The following is a 16,656-nucleotide window of genomic DNA, read 5'->3' as shown; positions in this document are numbered from 1 at the left end:
TTTTTTTCCTGGGGTCGTCCTCATGTGAGCCAGTTTCTTTGTAGCACTTGATGGTTTTTGCAACTGCACTTGGCGACACTTTCAAAGTTTGCCCAATTTTTCAGACTGACTGACCTTCATTTCTTAAAGTAATGATGGCCAGTCATTTTTCTTTACTTAGCTGCTTTTTTCTTGCCATAATACACATTCAAACAGTCTATTCAGTAGGACTATCAGCTGTGTATCCACCAGACTTCTGCACAACACAACTGATGGTCCCAACCCCATTTATAAGGCAAGAAATCCCACTTATTAAACCTGACAAGACACGCCTGTGAAGTGAAAACCATTTCCGGTGACTACCTCTTGAAGCTCATCAAGAGAATGCCAAGAGTGTGCAAAGCAGTCATCAAAGCAAAAGGTGGCTACTTTGAAGAACCTAGAATATAAGACATATTTTCAGTTGTTTCACACCTTTTTGTTAAGTATATAATTCCACATGTGTTAATTCATAGTTTTGATGCCTTCAGTGTGAATGTACAATTTTAATAGTCATGAAAATACAGAAAAACCTTTAAAAGAGAAGGTGTGTCCAAACTTTTGGTCTGTACTGTAGCTGAGGACAGAGCTTGCTTTTCTCAGACGTGGGCTTCTCCACTGCATGCAGGACGCAGCTTTCTTGGGGTACAGAGCCAGTTATTGGGATCGCTACTGGCTCCAGTGGTCGGACCCCCAGCGATCAGTAAGTGGTCGGACCCCCAGCGATCAGTAAGTGGTCAACCCCCAGCCATCAGTAAGTGGTCAGACCCCTAGCGATCAGTAAGTGGTCGGACCCCCAGCGATCAGTAAGTGGTCGGACCCCCAGCGGTCAGTAAATGGTCAGACCCCCAGGGATCAGTAAGTAGTCGGACCCCCAGTGATCAGTAAGTGGTCGGACCCCCAGCGATCAGTAAGTGGTCAGACCCCCAGCGATCAGTAAGTGGTCCGACCCCCAGGGATCAGTAAGAGGTCGGACCCCCAGAAATCAGTAAGTGGTTGGACCCCCAGCGATCAGTAAGTAGTTGGACATTCCGCAATCAGTAAGTGGTCGGACCCCCAGCGATCAGTAAATGGTCGGACCCCCAGCGATCAATAAGTGGTCAGACCCCCAGCGATCAGTAAGTGGTCCGACCCCCAGCGATCAATAAGTGGTCAGACCCCCAGCGATCAGTAAGTGGTCTGACCCCCAGGGATCAGTAAGAGGTTGGACATTCCGCAATCAGTAAGCGGTCGGACCCCCAATGATCAGTAAGTTACTCCGAGCCATAAACAGCCCATTACTCCTCATTACCCCCATGGTTTATACCCTCAGTATTAGGGGAGTGGACCGAACTTGTGGGAGGGGTTCATAAAAAAAACTCCCCCAAGCTGATTGCTAAAAGTCGCAGGATGCGGTCACACTATACGATGCGGTCACACTGTGACTGATGGGGCTGAGCCTTTCTGCGCAGCGTCTCCACAGTAAAACAATAGGTGACTCCCAGCAAACACCGACTACTCAGTAACTTGCTATCTGCTATTAGTGCCGGTGATAAGGTGTGAGGCAGAGAAGTCGCAGAGCGCGGAGGAGAAGGCGCACAGTCCGGGCTGCACGCCCAATACACTGCGCTAGAGCCGGCAATCTGCGGCCGCCCTCCCCGAGGACGAGCATTGCTGTGTGACTCGCGCTGTGACTGCAGCCCGGGCGGGGGCGGAGCACACGGACTCCCCGCCCCTTTCAGGTGTTGTTTAATATAATACGGATTGCGGCGCCTGCGCACTGCTCTCCTCTCGGTGATGGCTCCGTAAGAAAAAGTTTTAGTTGCTGCAGTGAAACAAGTGATAAAAAGGCAGCGGGGGCGGGAAGCGGAAAAGACGCCTGGCCGGGAACGCGACACATACTGCGGGCAGAGCTTGGACGCGCTCACACACAGCGGCTGCGGGCGGCATGGAGTGACGGACATGTGAGTGCGGGTCTCTGCTGCTCGTTATTTCCGCCGCTTCGGACACGGGCAGGGGCTCATGGTTGTCTTTGCTCTGCTCGCACAGGTTGGTTGAGCACTAAGAAGGCGACGAGGAAGAAGACGGCGCTGGCCATGGATGAAGCGGCGCTGGAGGAAGCGCAGACCAGGGCGATGGTGACCGAGAAGAGGAAGGCCTGGGCGAAGAGCAGAGATTCCTGGCAAGCATCGGAGGCAGAGGATGTCTCAGCGGAAGCCAGACACATTACCCAGGCTGTGCAGGGGAAGCTGCAGCTGGGAGAGGGCTCCGGTCAGTAAGCGCGTCCCCCCGACTACTGCGAACTCTGCACCAGCTCCAGGCATGTAGAGAGCGATCAGCAGCCCCCCAGACTCATCAGCGACCCCCCCATTCTCCTCCTTATCAGCGAGCGACACCCCCCCTGTACTCCTTATCAGTGAGCGACCCCCCTCTATACTCCTCCTTATCAGCGAGCGACCCCCCCCTGCCTATACTCCTCCTTATCAGCGAGCGACCCCCCCCCGCCTATACTCCTCCTTATCAGCGAGCGACCCCCCCCACCCCCCGGCCTATACTCCCCCCTATACTCCTCCTTATCAGCGAGCGACCCCCCCCCCCCTGCCTATACTCCTCCTTATCAGTGAGCGACCCCCCTCTATACTCCTCCTTATCAGCGAGCGACCCCCCCCCCTGCCTATACTCCTCCTTATCAGTGAGCGACCCCCCTCTATACTCCTCCTTATCAGCGAGCGACCCCCCCCCGCCTATACTCCTCCTTATCAGCGAGCGACTCCCCCCCTATACTCCTCCTTATCAGCGAGCGACCCCCCCCTATACTCCTCCTTATCAGCGTGCGACCCCCCCCTATACTCCTCCTTATCAGCGTGCGACCCCCGCCCCATACTCCTCCTTATCAGCGTGCGACCCCCCCCCCTATACTCCTCCTTATCAGTGAGGGCCTCCCCCATACTCCTCTATCTTTGAGGTGAGACCCCCACACCCCTAATCAGCGAGCGCCCCCCCCCCCCCCCCCTCCCATACCCCTCATGTGCCGGTGCAGAATGTAAGCAGAAGGAATAATGTTAAACTGTTCCTTCGTTTCTTATACTTGTACTGTCCGGTTGCAGCCGGAGGGGCTCCGCTTCTATAAACCCCAGCCCCGACCTATAGATGCAGTGATACAATATTATACTTGTGTATATGTTTAGTTATAGAGACTCTAAAATCTGAGCTGATCTGCCAAAATTGTATTGAAAAGTCTCCATCTGGGAGGCTGCTCTGATCCTGGATGATGGGCAGAATGTATAATGTATAGCAGAACGGAAGATCTGGTCAGATAGGGTCTTTCTGAAGACGGTGGCGACATAATCCAAGGTATAGAGAAATCAGAAATGCCGTTACCAACCCCCGCCATGTGCTGGACCCTCATAGGCACCAGTCATGACTTTTGTGCCCAATTGTGCAGTCATTGGTCCATTATTCCCCTCACATTCACAGCTTCTTGATGTTGGCCACATACAAGTAGTGTGTTTTTGTTGGTTTTTTCTCTCTCCTAACTTGTGGTTATGTTGAACCTGTTGTTTTGATGATAATATTGTATTAAGGTCAGCACGGCGTGTTCTTAACCCATTACTTGCCCAATTAGCAATTTTCATTTTTTTTTTTTTTTTTTTGGACCTAATTAAAAAATCTAAGTTGCTAGAAGCAAAAAATTAGGCGTCCCAAAAAAAGGACATTGGTAGATAATGGGTTAAAGGAAGCTTGTATAGTAGCATTCATGTGGGCGACCCGGTTCTGTTATTGTGCGGGTAAACCAGGCTGATGGAGATCTGTCATAAGGACAGTCGGGTAACGTGTGCTGAAGGCGATGGCCACGAGTATAAATGCAGGCAGCAAACTTGCAACGGAGTTTCATGTAAAAGTTTGCAAATAGCCTTTTTTCTTGTCATCTTGTATAGTTCTAATCAAAATTAGCGCACCCCATTGCAAGATGTAGAAACTTTGCTGCTGTTTGCAATAAACCAATCAAACAAGAGCAATATAAATGACTTGACACAACTAAAATTACAAGTGGTTTTTGAAAATTCAACGCTTTTACTAACTATTGCCATGTCTGAATTGGTCATCCCCCTTCATGACAAGAGTCTTTAGGACTTGATGGAGCCCTGGCTGTTGTAACCTGAAACATTGCCAGACTCCAGCTTCTGACAGCTTTCCTGAGGAGTCTTGGCCCAATCCTCTTAGGTTATGGCATGAATCTTGGATTTTGGGCATGGAGACCTTCTGTGTTTATTATGCACTTGTGGCCAGGTTCAGACTGCCAGTGAGGCTTTAAGTGCATGTTCAGCCTAGGCGTTTGTGGACCATGAAATTCGGCCGTCTGGACTGTGCATACCTAAATCTCAGTCCCTGCTACCAGCGAATCTTGCAGATCTTTTGCAGTTATTCGTTGACTGTCTGCCTCCTCAGGAATCTGGTGGCAGCCGGTGACGGCTTCCTCTTTCTGCCACATCCAGGAAGTGTAACCAGCGTTCCTATAACTTTGAACTTGTGAATTATGTTTCCAACAGTATCTGCAGGTACATTCAATCACTATATCTTTATATCCTTGATTGTACAACGTCTCAATGTTGTGCTTCCTCTCTTGATTTCTGAAGCCCTTGCTTCCTTACATCAGATGAGCTTAAAACGCCTGATTTGCAAATGTGTGCGCTTATAAGTGATTCTATCCGGGGGGAGAACAATTCTGAGACTGCGGCATCAGGAAAAGCGTCACTTTGTGTTGAATGTGGAGAAACTGCTTATGACATTAGTTGTTTTATGCTGTTGAAATTGCAGTAAACCAGTGAGAAAAGAGCAAACTGCAAAAAGTTTGTAAAAGTTGCAAATTTAACTTGCAATTGTGGCTGTATGATTTATTTATTTTTGTCACTGTTGCTTTAAAATATGGATTTGATTACAGATATCTTAAACTTGCGTTACTATTTCTGTGTTTTACGTTCTATAAGTTTTCCTTTCTGCTATATTCATATACACAAGGCATCACAAGATTAGTAATGATCATTATTTTTATAGTAACCGTATATTCCACAGCACTTTACAATTAAGTGGGGACAGGTGCTAACAATAAAGGCAGTTACAGGAGAAGTGAAGGCCCTGCTGACCATCTACATACAACCTTTCTGTCTTGGAAGAAAAATGAACCACTTCCTGACTAGGTCCTCTGAATACCATGCAATGAAAAGACTTATTGACTTTTTAGGAAATTCCTCATGTTCGCTGCCATATTTTGGAAATTTTATGGTGCTCAAAGGTGTGTGTGTGTTGTGTTTTTTTTTTTTAATAGATCATTGTGTCTATTAACCCGGTGCATGTCCTAATCTCATCAGTTTACTCGAGTCAGACTCTGCCATTCATGTCTATGGGAATCGATGAAAGACCCCTAAGTTTTCTATTAGTTTTTAACTGACCTATTGCTAATGGACAGTGGAAAAATTTAGACAGTTTACCTCCTTTTAGCTATAAAAGCATGAGCAAAATGTAGGGCAAAAAACGGATGATAAATGAGAAATCCATGTCCGTTTTGACAGACAAAAACTGAAATGGATGTGTGAATGCAGCTTTGTAGCAACCAGTCTTGGCACGGCCGGCCAGTTATGTAATATGTATTTTGCCTGGTGTAAGGCAAACTCCAGCCCGTGGGCCAAATCTGGCCCGTAGGGTGCTTATGTTTGGCCTGCAACACCAGAACCGCCACTCCTATGTGGGGCCCGTTACCCAGTATGGAGGACTGTGTGGGGCTCATACTGTATACTGGTTGGCCTGTGACTTTGTCCAAGTTTTTCATTTTGGCCCTCTGTGTGTTTAATTTTAACATTCCTGGTGTAAGGGAATGGGGGATCCTAGGATCAGACATATTTGTTTTTTTTTTCATATGTCCAGCCATTTTGTTATGAAGTAAAAGCCACCTGAGCTGTCTGGCAGTGCTTTATTCCTCCTCCTCTTTATTGAGAACCCGTGCACTTGGTTGGTCCATAAAGACCCTTGTACACATTGAAGTCGTCTGCATCCACCAGAATTGACTGATAGTTTGAGTATGGAGGCCTCCTGACTCCCGGATGTCTATTTTCTTTTTGGTCTCCTTGGGGATGAGCCGCTGCCAAGTGATTTATTCATAGAGAACACAAGTTCCCGGCCGAGATTTCCGATGTATGAGGGAGTTGAGAGAGATGGCTCTCGCTGAACATACGATGTAATGTGTGTGTGGGTGGGGGGCCTTGCCTTAACTTTTATGGGGAGATCAGAAGAAACTGCTTACGGAAGGTGTGTGATGCCTTTGGGAAAGTGACACCCATGTGAAGCGTTGGCGCGATGTCCTTTTTATCGGGTAGCACACAGACCCATCGAGTCCTCCAGAATCTGATCAGAATGGGACATATTCTGGGTCTCACAGATATTTCACCCAGATGTGTGAATAGATCATGAGACTATAGGTCCTTGTGCTGTTAGGCTACACTCACACATCTGTGTGAAATTACTAAAGTGGCAACCACAGAGATTTTGAGACTGTCTGACCCAAGAATGGACTACAGAGATTTACAGTGATTATGTACAGCAGAAGAATCGCATGGATCGGTTGCTTGACTATAGGATACAAGTGTCTTGTGCTCAATGTGTTGCACTGTACATAGGACACCTCGGCGGCACTGATCCTGGACAATAAGAGAGTCCTTATCTAAAATGACCAGCAATGCAAGATTCTTCCCAAATCCAGGGAACATCATGTCTGTTTTCATAGTGAAACATCACTGTAAGAGAGACATTTGCAAATATTTTTCCTGCTTGTTCCCCCCCCCCCCCCCCCAATTAAAATCTGGTTATATTGTGGGAAATGTTTGTATTACCCACAAGTCTTTCACCAGACAATGACCCTACAAACTTGAGGCTGAGAATTTTTAATGCTTGTAGAGTTAAGCAACCAGTCATTTCTATGATCATCCACTGATCTGTTCTCATAAAATCACTTGTGTTCTTAACAATAGTCTGTGTCTGGTGTTTGGTCATTTCCGTTAGGCTATCTGCACACAACATCTTTAAGATGCTAACGCACCTGCCAAACTTTTCCTGGGTGAAGCCGCATCAGGCAAAAGCTGGTGGCCTTTTTCCTGAAGCGGTTTTTCCATTATTTTTGCAGAGTCCCCACCACCGGCATCTATTTTTTGCATGAATTTAAACTGACTTGAGGTTGTAAGTATGAACCTACTACTTCATTTACACTGTTTCTGAACCGTGAAGCGATTACTGTACAAGGTTACTTATTTTTTTTTTTTTCATCTGAAAGATGTTGTGTGCACATCTTCACCGGTTTTATTTTTGGAAAAGTGATTTTCATCTGTTGGAAAATTCCAAAATTGGGAAAAGTTGTAGACAACCCAACTTTTTTAGATGACCTATAGAGATTTTATGTCGATAATGGGATCTTTATGGTCACAGCCGTTTGGACTTCAGGATTTTTTTGCGACTCTCTAATGGGTTGTCCAAGACTTGTATATCAATGACCTAACCTTTATGACCTACTGTGGAGTCCGACACCCAGCACCTCCATGTACCTTCTGTGGCTGAATGTAGACAGTGTAGTGACTCCATGAGATTAACCCTAACAGTGTACAGAGCTGATTTGTTCTGACGCTCAACACTTTACAGCTCCTGCTGCAGTCAGATGTACAAACGTCTAATTTGTGAGCGTATCTGACCCATCACAAACCAAAAATCTGAGCTCGGTTCATTATTGCATTGATGCTTATTTTTGGGTTTATTTTCCTGTTTTGTTCCAAGTTTTTCTAAGTGGCACCTAATTTGAAATCTACTGTATTTTCTACTCTATTTTTTTCCCACAAAGTTCTTGAATCCACATGCCCCGTTTTGAAGAATTCTGCACTAATGTTGGCAATGAATACCAGAAGAGGGGGGTGAGGGGGAGTGATTTAACTCTGCAATGATGGCTTGGGTCCTGTAGAGCTTTTTGCAATTTGACTTTTGGGATCCATCATATGCATACAAGTTGGGCTATGTCTGCATTGAACTTATTTGCCAAAAATTTGCAGCACCAAAATCTGTCCCAAATCCTGAAGATTTTGATGTGGAAAAACTGTGTATTTACCACAAATTTCACCCTTTAAAGGGGCTGTCCACTACTTTGACAATTATGCCCTAGGATAGGGCATCACTGTATGATCGGCCGGGGTCCTGCACCCGGCACCCCCCCCCCCCCCCCTCCCTGCCGGCCGGTAGTGCTTACCTATGGTGCTTAGCCCTCAAGTTGTAGTGGCCGATGCTTGTTACTGCACATCTGCCTTCTATTCAATTAAATGGGAGGCGGATGTGCAGTACCCCACTGTGGCCACTACAGATGGACGGACAAGCACTGCAGGTGAGCACTGGCGGCCGCAGCCGGCACCAATGATAGCCGATCGGCGCTGCTGCTTGCGGGACCCCGGCCGATCATACATTAGGGCATCAGTGGGAAAGTAGTGGACAACCCCTTTTTAAGGAAAAAAAAAATAATGTAATACATGCTAAGGCTAGATTTGTCTTATGGGCATCATCATCCCCAGACGCACCCAGTTGACTTATAAATGGGTCACGGTGCCCATCCTTTTAATGAAAAACCTAGATCAACGTCCAATGCAATTAGAATACATATAGAAATGTTTCCTACATCTGAAATGGTGAAAGTGTTTAAGCTGCAGGAATGTGACCTTGTAGAAGTCATTGTAGTTTCCTTATGGTCCTGCACCCCGCTGAACAGTCAGTGCGCGCATAGTATAGATTACACAGTCTGACGGATGTGGCACCATATTGTCTAAGCCTTGTGTAAGCCTCTGTGTACACTGCATCTGATGGAGTCTGCTGGTATTATATAGGAATGCCTTTGCTGTGGTTTTTTTTTTTGCACGACCTGTGCGCAGAGCAGCCACATTCCTGGTGGTGGTTCTCATTATTATATCCTCACCTGCAGACCTGTACAGAAGTCTATCTAATGGATTTTTCTGGTTTTCTTTCTCAGCCAAAATGACAAGATAAGCAGGAATGGCCGGTTTAAGGTGCCTGCAATCTGTATCCTTTAGTTATGTGTCATGTTCTTCTGGAAGGGCAGGTGTTATAATATTTTAGCCCCATGTGTCAGATTAACTCTTTGGGAAAATGCTATAATTTTAAGGCGCTCCCTACAGTCACAGAGGAGCTTTATGAGGTCTCATTAAGGTCTAGTAATTGTTGTGCCGTAATGTTTGATATTCTGTGTAATATATAATTGGCTTTATAAGAAAGAAGGGGAAACACATACCATATTTTTCGTACTGTAAGACGCACCTAGGTTTTAGAGGAGGAAAATGGAAAAAAAAATTTAAGCAAAAAAAATGTGGTCACGATGCACCTTTAAGGGGGAGCGGGTTTGCTGCTGACACTGGAATAGGGGTAATGTCCACCAATTCTGATATCTCCCATTCTGTTAGATATGCCCCCCTTCCTATTATACTTGGCTCCCATCTCCATCCTGGTATGCATGGCACCCCTCATCCCTGTCCTGGTATGCATGGCACCCCTCATCCCTGTCCTGGTATGCATGGCACCCCTCATTCCTGTCCTGGTATGCATGGTCCCCCTCATCCCCATCAGGCTACTCATAAAAAATAAACACTCCTACTCATCTCTCTTCTCTCCTCCAGCGCTGTGTCCTGTCTGCCTGCAATGATCTCTACATGTGAGCCGCGCATGACGTCACTGCCATGCGCAGCTCACAAGGAGAGATCTGCTCCCCACACCGGGACTGTGTGCGTGGGGAGCAGTGACTTCACTCTCCTTTATAGCCGGCACACAGTGTAGGCGCAGCTCCTGCTGGGCGATCGCATGTGCCCGCTGTTAAAGGGCATGAATATTCATCCCCTCCCCACGCCTATGGGGAGAAGTGAATATTAATTTTCTTTAGCAGCATGGACGGTGTAGACTGCAGCAAGCGACTGCTGCCTCCTGTGCCCCGCTACCCCCAGCACTGTGTGTGTGTCTCTATCCCCATATCCCCCCAGCAACATTTGAACTATAAGACGCACCCCCCATTTTCCTCCAGAACTCCTCAAGAACGAACATTGCTTTTTTTTTTTTTTTTTTTTTTTTATATATAGGGCCCTAGGCTTAATGTACTGTATCTTGAAAAATTAAGTTAATGTAAGGATATGCAGTGGCAAAAAAACTGGCCTGGTCACATTAGCGACATCATTCCAGTGGTCCTCACCATTTATTTTCTGCTGCAGTGATGTGGTGAGTGCATCCAGTCGCTGCGCTCGAGGCTAATGCTCGCTTTTATGGCATGTCACCGTTGAGATTAATAATTGGCATCACATTCATGCTGCAGAAAAAAGGGACAACTGCAGCAGGGATTTGTAACGTGTTTTTTTTTTTTTTTGCCTGCATGTTCTTCGGACATTGGAGTACTTAAAGGGGTATCACACATTTAAGTTAATTTTAAAGTTGATTATAATCAATACATCTTAAAATAATAATTTCCACAATTAGATGTGTTTAAATAAAATGTTCCTGTGCTGAGATAATCTTACACAGTACACTGCAGGGAACATTTATAATACATGACCGTACAGGTACATGTTCTGATCATATCACATCTCCTGGGCAGGGGAGGATGCAAAAGAGTATACAGACAGGACAGCAGGGGATCATAGCTGATTCTTTTGGTGAGATAAAACATTTCCCTGCCTGTTTTTAAAAAAATCTTACTTCAAAGAGAGAGTTTTGTGACCCCCCCCCCTCTTTCCCCCATGCTGTCCTGTCTGTATACTATTTTTTTGCTTCCTTCCATGTCTAGGAGCTGTGGTATGATCAGACCATGTTTCTGTATTGGGCACATCCATAAGATTATCTCAGCACAGGAACATTTTATTTAAACATCCAATTGTGGAACTTATGGGAACTTTGTTCATGGGTCTGACATTCGTGGTAATAGTACGTCCTTGTGCATTGGGCCTATTACGCAGAATGCGATCGCGCCTGCACACAAGCTGTGCGGGGCGATCACCACCAGGTGTCAGCTATGTGCCATGAGTGGTCCCGCACAGCTCCCTACACATTAACCCCCGAAATGCTGCGATTGAAATCGATCACAGCATTCCGGTGGCAAGGGGAGGGAAGCGCCGATACTTGCCTCCTCTCCGGCGTCCCACGCTGTCTGTGCGGGGTCCCGGTAGTTGTCATGGTGACCCGATGTTGTCATTACAACATCCGGGTCACCAGACAGCAGGAAATTGAGTAGACCGTGCTCAATGCACGGTCTAACTAACTTGTGTGCGCAGGGCTGCAGCTTGCATAGCATAGAGATGCTGCTGCAGCATTTCTATGCTATGCAAGTGATCTGGGTGAAAAAAAGTCCCATAGTGGAACAAAGTGTAAAAGTTTAAAAAAAAATAAATAAATAATCCCCAAAAAATAAAAATATACTGTAGCCATGAATAAAATATTAGTCTGAAAAAAAACAATAAAAGTACATATTTAGTATCGCCGTGTCCAGAGCGACCTGACCTATAACACTGTCCCACTAGTTAACCCCTTTAGTGAACACGGTAAAAAAAAATGCTGCCAAACAAAAAATGGAATAAAACGCGATCAAAAAGACAAATATAAATAAAAATGGTACTGCTGAAAACGTCATCTTGTCCCACAAAAAACAAGCCGCCTACAGCACCATCAGCCAAAAAATAGTTATAGCTCTCAGAATAAAGTGATGCAAAAAATGAATTTCTATTTATTTTACTCGTGTAGTGCCATTAATTCCACAGCGCTTTACAGACATTCTATAAAATGGCTTTTATTGTGTAAAAGCGCCAAAACCTAAAAAAAATATAAATGTGATACCGCTGTAAACGTACTGATCTGAAGAATAAAGCGGTCTTATCAATCTTCACACGCAGAACGGCATAAAAAAAAAGTGTGACAGCTGTCAATCATAAAAAAAACCCGATATGAATCTGGTATCGCTGTAATCGCACCGAGCCGAAGAATAAAGTTGTCTAATCACTTATACCGCACGAGGAATGGCGTAAAAAATAAACGCTAGGGTCAGGGTTGGGATTTTTTCAAAAGTAAAGCAGAAAAAAATGACGATATGGCGACTAGTGTTGAGCGCAAGTGCTCGCTACTTGAGTTTGCATTGTGCACTCGTGTATGCATTGAGTATCGTGGGTGCTCGAGTCTCCGCCCCATATGCTTCGCGGCCAAAAAAAACCTTGCGGGGATTGCTTGCCATGCACGAGCGATCCCCGCCTGTTTTTTTTTTTTTTTTTTGGGATGTCTAATAACCGTGAAACATGCGGGCGGGGACTCGAGCATGTCACTCGAGCACCCGCGATACATGATGCATACCTGAGTACACGATGCAAACTCAAGTAGCGAGCACTTGTGCTCAAGACTAATGACCACTTATTCAATATGATGACCTAATGTTATCAAATTCTGTGTCGTACCTCTGGGTTCAAAATGTTCACTATACCCCTTGATAAAATCCTTGAGGGGTATAGTTTCCAAAATGAAGTCACTTGTAGGGGGATTCCACTGTTTAGGCACATCAGGGGCTCCCCAAATGCGACATGGCGTCTGCTCTCGATTCCAGACAATTTTTTTTTTTTTTTTTTTCCACATTCCAAAAATTCCTGTGAAGCGCCTGAATGGTTAATAAACTTCTTGAATGTGGTTTTGAGCACCTTGAGGGGTGCAGTTTTTAGAATGGTGTCAATTTTGGGTATTTTCCGTCATAAAGGCCCCTCAAAATCACTTCAAATGTGATGTGGTCCCTTAAAAAAAAAAATATGGTTTTGTTGGGAAAATGAGAAACTGCTGGTCAACTTTTAACCCTTATAACTTCCTAATCTAGCAAAAAAAAATTTGGTTCCAAAATTGTGCTGATATAAAGTAAACATGTGGGAAATGTTATTTAACTATTTTGTATGACATATCTCTCTGATTTAAGGGCATAAAAATTTAAAGTTTGAAAATTGCGACATTTTTGCCAAATTTCCGTGGTTTTTTTTTTGTTTGTTTTTTCCCCCCCCCAAATAAACGCAAGTGATATTGAAGAAATTTTCCGACAATCATGAAGTACAATATGTCACGAAAAAACAATCTCAGAATCAGCGGGATCCGTTGAAGCGTTCCAGAGTAATTACCTCATAAAGTGACAGTGGTCAGAATTGTAAAAATTGGCCTGGTCATTAACGTGCCAACCACCCTCGGGGGTTAATGTTCTCATCTTGCCTGTCTCATTGGCGCTGATATTCCACATTCAGAAATGTGTAACCCGCCATTCACTGGACATCAACATCCGGCTGTCTGTTTGGGCACTTGACATCTAAACACTCGCTCCTTTCTGTTTTCAAGGGAGATGAGCCGCTGCCAAACACCTGTGTTTTCCCATCCGCCAATTGAAAATCCATGAACGTTCATAGTATGGGGTAGTCGGGAGAGGTTCGGCTGATGCCGATCTTGGGAATGGCCGGCTTTATACATCTGTTTTAATCTATGGTTTTAGTAACTTTGTATATATGGCATTTTCTAGTGTTTTCTTCCAAACACTTCTCAATTTCTAAATAAAGTAAGAAATGCGTCTACAATGTTTGTTTTTTTTTGTGCATTGAACTTTTCTCATTGCCGTGTACACATGGTAATTAAATGCAGGAATTTGGTTCTATTACACAAAATCTGCTCATCAGCGTCTAAAAACACATTCCTGCCCGACTGGTTTATCAGCTAGGGAACTGCCTTTTTTTGTCCTCCTTGCAGAATATAATGGGCAGAAATATTGCTTTGACATTTATGTTGTAGACATGCGAAGAACATCAGCAATCCATTTATGAATGAAATCCCATATCCATCACTTTAGTTGGGGGCAATAGGGCCACATTTCATATGTAATGTTCATGCATTTTATTAGGTTGTCATCTCCACTTAATATGCCTAACCTTACATGGCACCTCTGGTATAATACTGCTGTAGGCTGCATTTAGTAAGAATATGGGCATAGGATGTGGAAACCTTTCCAGTTTTAGCCTGTTATCGAATATTTTCGGCAAATTTATAAAGCAACTGTAATATTTTCTATACCAATAAACTGCAATCCAGTTTTGATCCGGTTTATATCTTGTAGAAGAATCCCAAAAAACATCAATTGTGCTAAATTTTCTGCCTGCGTTATATTGGGGACCATTAATAAAGTTGATGATAAACCTTCTGTGCACATGATCAGGAATTTTCCTGACAATTTCATGTACGGAAAAAGAAGCAGCATGTCCATTCTGTGCCGATTTGCCTGTGTTTTTCCTATATAATGCACTGGCAAAAAACACAAAAAAGAAAAAAAAAAAAAAGTGCTTAATTTCCGCAGTGTTTTTGATGCCAAGAGGTGCAGAAATTTCTGCAAGCAATTCTGGATCGTGCGCACATAACCTTATTGTGTGTTAGACACTGGGCTGGATTCATTTTTGAATTTGTAGACTTTTTGGTGTGTGTTTTTTTTTTTTCTTCATTTGCTTCTAATTTTTAAAACCACATTTTTAATAAATCTTCTAGAGGTAACCTGTACTTTAGCTTGACAAAGGAATTTGTCCGCCTGTTAAGTTTTAACTCCTTTTTACACCTGTGTAATATATAAATATTTATACTATTTTTTTAAGGGTGTGCAAATGTATTTTAGTCCCTCCCCTTGAAGAGATGTTGTGCATTTTTTTTACAACTTTTTCACTAAAGTTGCAAAAAAAAGTTTAAAAATTGATTTATTTTTTTTTTATTCTTTTTACTTTGTGCAAAATTCAAGAACCGTGTACTCCAGTTTGAAGAATACCACAAGACAAAAAAAAAAAGTGACTTTTTATATATAAACCCAAATAATGAAGCAGGGCCTGAATGTTCCTTTCCAGACAAGGTTCTAGTTTCTAGACAGGGGTGCCGCCTAGCATGCAACACTGCAAAATTTCTTGCACCCAGTAACCCAACTAACAGGTGAAGTAAACTTAGACTAGACGTTATAAAGATGCAACATGAACTACTGACAAATCTGATGCATTACAAGACTGTCTGGTCTAGGGCTTGCACTGTAGTATAGATATTTATGCCACAGTGTGTAAATTGCAACATTTTTGTAAAAACTGTTGGTAAGATGATTCACGGTTCACTGTACTCTCCTATAACAGCTTCTTCTCATTTCCATATATTTGTATAGATAACAGTAATGTTTCAGTGCACTGATAATATGTATCCACAGTAGAATATACAAATATGGGTCTATTCAATAGACTTTATTGGGTATTTCCCCTTCATGACAATGTAATATGTCCAGTAAAGGGCACCTGTCAGCACGCCTGCCTTGCCGGGTTTAGTAAATAATGGAATGTCTTTATTTTTTCTTTCCCTGCAATCTGCTGTTCCTGGTCACTTCTCTATAGGTATGGGGCAGCATAATTCCTCCTAACATTGTATAAATTGACAGCTTGGCACAATCATTCTCATTTTCAATAGGGCTTATGTGTTCTTATGTACTCTTGTTCACAGAAAGGATCCCATATAGCTGAGATATGTGAACATGTCGTGTTTTTGCTACACAAAAAAAATGCAGCATTTCACTGTCCCAGCAAAGTCGATGAGAATTCAAGTCTCATGCACATGCTGCTTATTTTTTTATTTTTTTTTCTATGCAGATTGGAAGCAATATCCAATCTGCAGCATGTCAATTCTTTCAGTGCTTTTGCATCCTTCTTAACCCATTCTAGTGGCTGGGAATTTTTTTTTTTTTTAATAAAAACGTAGCAAACATTAGTTTTTGTTTTGTTTTTCTGCAGCATTTTTTTTTTCAACCATGGGAAGTAATGGATGGTGAAAAAAGAAAAAAGCGCACAAAAAACGCAGGTGTCAGGTTTTTCAGCATTTTTTTTTTAAGGTTTTTTGTGCCAAAACCAGAATAAGGTATTTTTTTTTTCAATGAACTTTATGTACATGCATAAGAGACAAAAGGACAAGCAAAAAAAGCAAGACAAGTTCTGGACAAACCTCCTGGCAAGAGATACGGTTTTGCTGCAGCAAAAAACGCAATGTGTGAACATGGCTTAAAAACGCATTTTTGATACACAATGGTCTGCAGTATATAGTGAACAACATGTGTACATGCCCTTGCTAATTATTCCACTGAATTACTTTTTGCCAAAACTGGTGCTCGGCTTTTTTTGTAACTTGCAAATGTGATTTCATAGTGTGGTGGCCGGAAATTGGTGAATGATGGCTGAGTTCTTGTTCTCCCTAAGAGGTGAGATCTGCACTTTCTATGAATTTATTTCCCATCTTGTGACCTTCTTCAGATGGCGATACTCCTTTACCTTAGTCCTCTAATACGGAGTTGCACAAGCAGCGATAGTCACTTACGGTAATAACTAGAGCATATCCTAGCTGGATCAGTCAGGACCTATTGACGAGGTTAGAGTCCGCTAGTGCTATCTGTAGCCCATTAAGGGCAGAAATGGCTGTATGTCACGTATCCAATCTGGTTTCTCGCTGCCTATATTGGCAATGTCTTGTTTCTTTCCCTGATGTAATGGTGGCCAAGGGACATATGTCATTTCCTACTGTGAACAA

The 16,656-nt window shown here is 43.6% G+C and overlaps 1 protein-coding gene across 1 annotated transcript in view; it reads left to right on the top strand.

Annotated features, from left to right (window-relative positions):
- Positions 1-1,536: 1,536 nt before the first annotated feature.
- Positions 1,537-16,656, top strand: part of ITPRID2 (ITPR interacting domain containing 2) — a 76,720-nt gene continuing 61,600 nt past the window's right edge. The window contains exons 1-2 of the mRNA XM_073646794.1: positions 1,537-1,961; positions 2,047-2,268. Of these exons, the coding sequence (XP_073502895.1) occupies positions 2,094-2,268 (175 nt within the window). The 5' untranslated portion in view covers positions 1,537-1,961; positions 2,047-2,093. The remainder of the gene's footprint in view (positions 1,962-2,046; positions 2,269-16,656) is intronic.

The sequence above is a fragment of the Phyllobates terribilis genome, unplaced genomic scaffold (genome assembly GCF_046119375.1).
Source record: "Phyllobates terribilis strain yellow unplaced genomic scaffold, ASM4611937v1 Scaffold_9__5_contigs__length_417890890, whole genome shotgun sequence".
Taxonomy (NCBI): Eukaryota; Metazoa; Chordata; class Amphibia; order Anura; family Dendrobatidae; genus Phyllobates; species Phyllobates terribilis.
This window is presented reverse-complemented; position numbering and strand designations above follow the sequence as displayed.